The 7333-nt window shown below is 37.9% G+C and overlaps 1 protein-coding gene across 1 annotated transcript in view; it reads right to left on the bottom strand.

The window, feature by feature from the left end:
- The window catches only part of LOC103780807 (myelin transcription factor 1-like protein), an 8233-nt gene extending 2675 nt beyond the window's left edge, over positions 1–5558 (bottom strand). Inside the window, exons 1-4 of the mRNA XM_008948498.1 lie at positions 5519–5558; positions 4612–4715; positions 446–589; positions 1–118 (exon numbers count right to left, since the gene is read on the bottom strand). The exon at positions 1–118 is cut by the window's left edge and continues 2675 nt beyond it. Of these exons, the coding sequence (XP_008946746.1) occupies positions 1–118; positions 446–589; positions 4612–4715; positions 5519–5558 (406 nt within the window). The remainder of the gene's footprint in view (positions 119–445; positions 590–4611; positions 4716–5518) is intronic.
- Between the last annotated feature and the right edge of the window lie 1775 nt (positions 5559–7333).

Below are 7333 nucleotides of genomic sequence, written 5' to 3'. Positions count from 1 at the left end.
CCTGCTTTATATTTTCCAGTAGGGCTTTATTTTCTGGACTCTGATAACGATCTTGATTTGTATACATGTCCGTCAAAGTGGTCACGTAAGCATCAAAATTTTGTTCATTGATTGGTTCCTACGAGATATTAAATAGTAGTTCATATACAACTTTTATTTTCTTAATCGTATATTCATTTAAGCATAACATATTATCAAGGCATATCGCCACCATTTTTTATAATACTTAAAATGCCTATTTAGTTCTTACTTAATTTTACAGGATACACTGGAACAGGCCCTCCATGTCTTTGTTAGCAGTTAAATGTATCTTTATGGTTTCAGTGTTGTTACCACAAATATCCAACTGGTTGATGAAACATAAACATAAAAAAAAAAAGACATCTATTGTATGAAGTGAACTGAAGATCGCCAAATTCCTTAACTTGTGCTCTCAATCACTTACCATATGTGGCAGCTGGATATTAGCTAGACTATGAATTAAAGACTGGCTTAAATTGGCCAATTCGTGAAGAAGAGACTCATTTTGCTGTTCAATTACTTTGTTCTCCTCTTCTATCGTCTTCAGGTTGCTCTCCATTGTGGTAATCTAAAATGGACAAATTTGTGTACAATGTAATATAAGGCAAGCTGTTATAAAGCATGCACTCTTTGAAGGGAGAGATAACAGAAATACCAGGGCAAGGAGAAAAAGGTCTATTCATTCATGCTGAAAAAGGTTTTGCTTGAGTCTGCAATTCTTTAGTTGTTAAGGCTTTCTTATTCCTCCTGCACGTTCTGTGACTTTAACAGCTTGTCTTTTAAAGATCGGTAATAATGAATGAACTTGGATTTGATTCCACTGCCTTAGAGCTTTTCTTCTTGAGTTGAAAGGCATTAAGAAGAACCTTAGTTCTGCAAGTTCACCCATGTGGTTAAACACTTCCACTCCTAGGAGCCTACCTTAGGGATATTCTGCAGCAAGTCATGCATTTCTCATAATGAGATATATATTTACGATATATATGTATATTTTTATATAGAGTTGAACATGCACAGCACCTTGTGGCCAGTGTTTAGCTCTCTGTAAGTATATTTTGATCCCGTTCAGATGCACAGGGCTGCTTTTGAAAGCTGAACAAGTATTTGCAATTGCGATGTATGTACAAATTTGGAAAGTTTTTTAATACATACAATGACTTGCAGAACTGAAGGAACTGAAAAAAAAAAAACTTGTACATAGCCAGGAGACTGGGTCTGACTCTAGGGCACAACTACATGTACAGGTGAAGACAACTGAGAGTATGCTCTGACTGTGCTTCCAGGTGTTGAGACACAAGTTAGCTCTGACCTTGTATGATGCCCTGCTTGAGCTGAAAAGCACTGCGGAGAGGCAACTTACCTGAGCTTGTGCAGAGCACTCTGCTAATGAGGAGTTCTGCTATAAGGATTTCAGATGAGCACTGGCTTATGCCCATGCACATGCAGAGCTCACTTGCTATCTGTCTACACTTTAGTCTGCAGACCTGTCCTTACTTTCCACATTAGATGACAAGCGTTAACATCTATTACAATGTGTACAGTGTGCATTTGTGTGTATGTCAAAATCTACATTAGTAAGATGGTGAAAAAAAGTTGCCAGAGATGTAGACACAATGCTAAAGAACACAAGATTTTAAATTCTCAAAATGAGCTTTATCAATTTCTACACTGACATAGACAGTGAACTGTGGGGAGAACTGATGCAATTTAAATGCTGATGGGGACGGTGGAGGTTTGTGCAGTAGCAGCAGGCAGAAGAAGAAAAGGTTCTTAAGTGGTATTAACTTGACCATGGGTGAGTAAATTTTAGAAAATTGTTGGCACAAGTTTTATTCTGGACCTGAAGTTTCAGTCAGTTTACAGAAATAGAGCCCATTAGTTGACAGAATTAACTTAGACAAGTGATGTGGCTACATAAAATGATCTTCATCTATCTCTGACTACAAGTGTTTATATAGCAATTAACCCAAGCTGTCATTATTGCGGGGGCTTGATTTTGTCACAATTAATTGATTTTGAGCTATTTCCACAACATATTATAGTGAGCTTGAAACTAGAAACACATCCTCTTCTCATGTTTTGTTTTCAGATTGTTTATATTGGAGAACAATGCTGTATGCAAATGTAAAACATCTTTCATAGGTGCTTGTTAGAGTCACTCATGCTTCAATGTTTACTCTAAACACTGCTCTTTATATTACAGACCAAAGTGAAGAGTCTGATGTCAATGAAAGCTCTGCTCAGTAAGGCATAGTGCTGCAGCCTCACATTAACTTCAATATGACATATAGATTTTCTAGCTAGTGGAGCACTGCTACTTGGATAGATTTTTTTACTTCTTTTTTTTTTTTTTTCATTTTCAGATGCTGACTATCTGAAAATACAGTGGCAGCTGATCAGCATATCTTATAATTTTATTTAGTACTCATCTGTAAACATCTTAAGACAACTTTCATACGTAATTATTGTATTCACTTGCTTGAAGGGTGAAATTTCCCTCCCCACATTTTATCTGAAAACTAATGAATGTTCATTTGGATCTATTCTGAATGTTGCTTCTATGACACACAGAGTTATTTGCAGATTTTTATTTCCCCCTCTCACCGTTGTGTTTCTGCCCCTCTCATACTTTTGGACTTGAATGTTAAATTTGAACAGATTTACTAGAAGATCATAGATTAAAAATACTTCCTTCAAAGTCTTAAGCAAAAAGGCAGTTGTTTAAAGAAGACTCTTATAAATGCTCCAACTAAGAAAAAGGCTGCAGCATGACTTTTCACTTTATTAAATATAAAAGTTTCTACATGGAAGGGAAGCTCTTGGTGTAGGAAAAACTTCCTCTGACACAATCATATGGGATGCAAAAACATATTAAAAAAGACTGTTCCTACTTCTGGTGTTCACAGAACTTCCACCGTTTGCCATTGAGTATTCCCCACCTGTGAAGTCTCATTGAAATCTAGATTACACAATGATTTCCTAAAGTTTTATCAGCAAACATTTTGTTATGTTCAATATATTTTTTCTGTTGCAAATGAAGGGGACTGTTGGCTTTAGTCCTCTTAATAGATTGATAATGGCTGTTACGTAGCTCTTTACACATTGAAAATGTACATTGCCTATCTTTAGGAGAGGGTATGAATTCAAAACTGAGGCCCCATAATTTTTGTGAAGTTTGACTCAGCTGGGATTTTCTGCTAGGCATCAGTAGCTAGTTGGCTAAGAAGAGGGAAGTATTAGACCAGACTACCCAGAGACAGTGAAATCTTTAGTATAGAAAATAAAGAACAGGTTAGACAAGCATCTGTCCGGGTTTGCTTAGGAAAAGCTGGGAAATATGAAGGGGGAAAGACTGGTGGACAAAATAAAGCTTCAAGGCCTCTTGTAGCTCTATTTTCTAAAATTTATTTAATTATTTTAATGACAGTATGTCATTGCTAGTCATTCTACCCTTTTTCTAAATCTGCTGCACCAAGGTGTGAAAAGCATAGTTTCAACTTGATAGTAAAATCATCAGCTGAGTTTTTTTTACCAAAAATATACAGTAGTCCCAGATAGTGCCTAATCTGATTCCTAAGAAAATGCATTGTCACTAATCTGAGATAGGAAAGCTGGAATTGAGGTGACTGAAGCACAGCTTCGGTACTTATTTCAGATCAAGGTTTGGAAGTCAAAGAAAAACCAAGTGGAAGAGGAAGATCCTGTTTTCTATTTCTGAGTATACAAAAGGAAGAGTACAGTGGACATGGTCCTCTTCTCTGCAAGCAGTGGGCAAAGTGGTGTCATGGCATGGTTTCCTCTGCTTCCATCAAGATCAATTGGATCATTATGACCATGGGACTAATGGCTGATAAATGGTGAGAACTATGGTAAATCTCACTGTTGATGTCTGTGCTCAAACCATGTGAAGAAGAAAACACCAGAGGCTATGCTGCACACTTGGAAATGCCAGGAAAATAATTAAATTCATTTCCTTGCTTTGCTTTTTCCATCCAGTGTTAGGACTGCCGAACAATGAGGTTTTAAATGATAGTCTACTGTTAGGTTTTCCTTTTTATTTTTTTTTTCTTTCTTTTTTTTTTTCCCCCCCCAACTAGAGGATTAGAGGCATTAAGCTGGATCTGTGGAACTGCTCCTGTTGCCAAGGGCTGCACTTCATGTACCACAAGATGAAGTGAGACGTAACAGGTATTCACTTCCCTATCTACATTTCCTGAGCAAGACAGGTCTAGCAAAAGCCATGTTGTTCATCTGAACTCCTTCACCTTGTAGCTTATGTTAATGACCATGAGGTCACACTATTTTAGCTGTTATTAGTAAGGCATAGACTTACCAAAGGGAAACACAGAACTGATGATGACAGATCTTGCTTTTGCCATTATTTTAAAGAATATATTTTGCTAGGCCTTTATTTATTTTTAATGCTGATAACTTCTACAGAAATTACATAATGGATATTCTTTTCTGATTTTATAAATGGCAAATCTTAATATGTAGGAAAAATAAAATGGAATAATATCTTTCTTATATTTCTTTGAATCAGTCATGTAGAAAAAGGCATCTGAATTTAGGGCTTCATAAAACTGTTACCTGAGTTCTGAGTTTAATCATATCAGCTTCCATCTGGGAGTTGGATTCATTTAGTTCTTTGATTTCTTCATCCAACTGTTTAATTTCTTCATCATTTTCTATACCTGTGTGATATAAAAATAAAAGGGGTTTTAAAATAATTAAGCTTTAAATCCAAGTTCAGTGAACTAATTATTTCCGTATTTGAGAAAAAATTTATTTCAAGTAAAAGTCTTAAAATAAAAAAGAAAAACACTCTTCAAACTTTTCTTTTGAAGTTAAATCAATATATTTTTCACTACTTTTCTTTTACAAAATGTAATAATTTTCCAGCGAAAATGTTGAAAATGCATAGAGGATCAATAAGACACAACCCTTTTCTTTACATGTACTGATTTAACTTTGTGTTATAAGAAATAAACCTGCAGCAACAAATTCTGCCCCGTTGTCGTATGTAACGTATTTGAAAGACCCTGTCCACTTATAGAGCTTCAGAAGGAAAAGAAAATATATTAACTTGCTAATATCTTCACATTATAGTGTCAAAATAATTAGTAACTAATTCAAAAGACTTTTTCTCACAACATAGCAAAATTTTATTGAGGTACTGGGATATATTGTGATTCTACTGTTGCTTTAATAATTTAATACCTCAGAAGTATGTTATGAACTAATGATATATAGAATAATTTACAGAAATTTCACTTTACAGAAGTGATTTCTGAGGTTTCATGACATAAACCTTTAGAGAACAGAATTTTAAAAGCATTTTGAGGATTCAGACAGGAATAAACTGTAAAGGGTTATTTATTTATCCTTTTAATTACTATTATAAAGCATAAAATTGTCCTGGGAAGAGACAGACCTTGTTTTCTCTCAAGTCAAAGTCTGAACTCCTGAAGCTAAAGAAATTGGTGTTCCCACTAACTTTTTCCTATTCTAGCATGAACCTTGCATACTTTTCCCATAGTGCCTAAGTCTAATACAAAGGATGATGTTGTACCCCCTAAGTACCCAAAATATCCATATACTACTTTTTAAGGCATTCTTACTGGGCATGACAGATACAGTTTTCGGTACTTCCCAGGTTGTAGAATAAATTACATCTAGATCATCTGCTTTCTGGTTACTGGTTATTGAACAAAGACAACTAACACTTTGTCCAGCTGTGGTGGCAATGTGGGTTGAAATGCTTCCTTCACTGTGTTGAAATGCTTTGTGGCTCTCAAACAAAGTCAACACCAACAATTAAGAAGGCATGCACAGTCACAGACTAAGTGACTAAACCCAGGAAAGCTCAGGACTTGGTGACCTCCCAGCAAAGCCTTTTGTGCATTACTCATTTGAAAGGAAGCCCCTGCATTTTGCTTTTATTGCATTTCCACTCTCAGGGTACTGTTCTAACTTTGATCCAAGGTACTTTCATCATCTTCCCTACAACGCTTCAAGGTTACCAGGAAGGACTTCAGATTATTGTAAATGAAATTACACAAGGCTACCTACACCTGGCAGAGGTTGCAGGGCCACAGCTCCAAATGAATGCAAGGGAGCTGATGAGGACACTCTGGAAACTGTGTCCACCTCTGGAGCACCCTGCACAAGAAGGACATGGACCTCTTTGGTCCACAAAGAGGAGATTCACAAAAATGACCCGAGGGCTGGAGCACCTCTCATATGAGGACAGGTTGAGGGAGCTGGGGTTGTTCAGCCTAGAGAAGAGGAAGCTCGGGGGACGCCTTGTAGCCACCTTCCAGTACCTGAAAGGGGCCTACAAGAAAGCAGAGGAGGGACTATTCACAAGGGTTTGTAATGACAAGAGAAGCGGTAATGGCTTTAAGCTAGAAAAGGGTAGATTTAGGTTAGATGTTAGGAAAAAGTTCTTCAATATGAGGGTGATAGACCACTGGAATAGGTTGCCCAGAGAGGTGGTGGAGACCCCATCCCTGAGGACATTCAGGGCTCTGAGTAGCTTGATCTAGTTGGAGATGTCCATGCTTATAGCAGGGGATTTAGACTAGATGTCTTTTGGGGGTCCCTTCCAACCCAAATATTCTATGACTCTATGAAATCAGTCCTTTTTCTCTTCTTCTGAATCCTGCCACAATGTAATGCCAACTATCCACCTTTGATGAATGAGATGTGAATCAGAAAATAGTTTGAAATATTTTACTATTTCAGATTTATGTAGACATAGATCAGTCTGGCCACTCCACTCTCCACTGCTGGCACAGATTTCCACAGTTTTGGTCACCAGAAACAGTGGCATTCTCTCTGGGAAGCATGAGCAGGGCAGGGCGCCTGGCAGAGCTTAATCCTGGTCTCCATGCGGCTGAAGGCAACAATCTCTGCACTGACCACGAAGAATGTGGGAACTCAGATGGATCTCCCACAAGAACATGCAGCTGTCCAGGTCACAGGCTGCAAGGATTGCCTGAACCTTGCAGTGGCAGCGAGTGGCACCTCTGAGAAGGGTTGTGTCCGTTGTGAACATGTGGATGATTAACTTAACACAGAAGCAGAGCTACATGAGGAGGTTGAAAGGTTAAAGATTATTAGGGAGGCAGAACAGGAGATAGACTAGCAGTTTCAGACTCTGCCCTCCCTAAAAGAGAAAGGGGAGCACCCATCAGACAGCACCCACAACCAAAGAACCTCAGTTTCCAGCTCTTGCCAGGTCAATGGCAGTAGCCTAAATGAAGAGAGAGAGTGGAGGAAAGTCCATGGAAAGGGCGGCAGACGGAGT

This window comes from Merops nubicus, unplaced genomic scaffold (assembly GCF_000691845.1).
Source record: "Merops nubicus isolate BGI_N331 unplaced genomic scaffold, ASM69184v1 scaffold2521, whole genome shotgun sequence".
Classification (NCBI taxonomy): domain Eukaryota; kingdom Metazoa; phylum Chordata; class Aves; order Coraciiformes; family Meropidae; genus Merops; species Merops nubicus.
The sequence above is the reverse complement of the archived record's forward strand: the minus strand, read 5'-3'. Positions and strand labels throughout refer to the sequence as shown.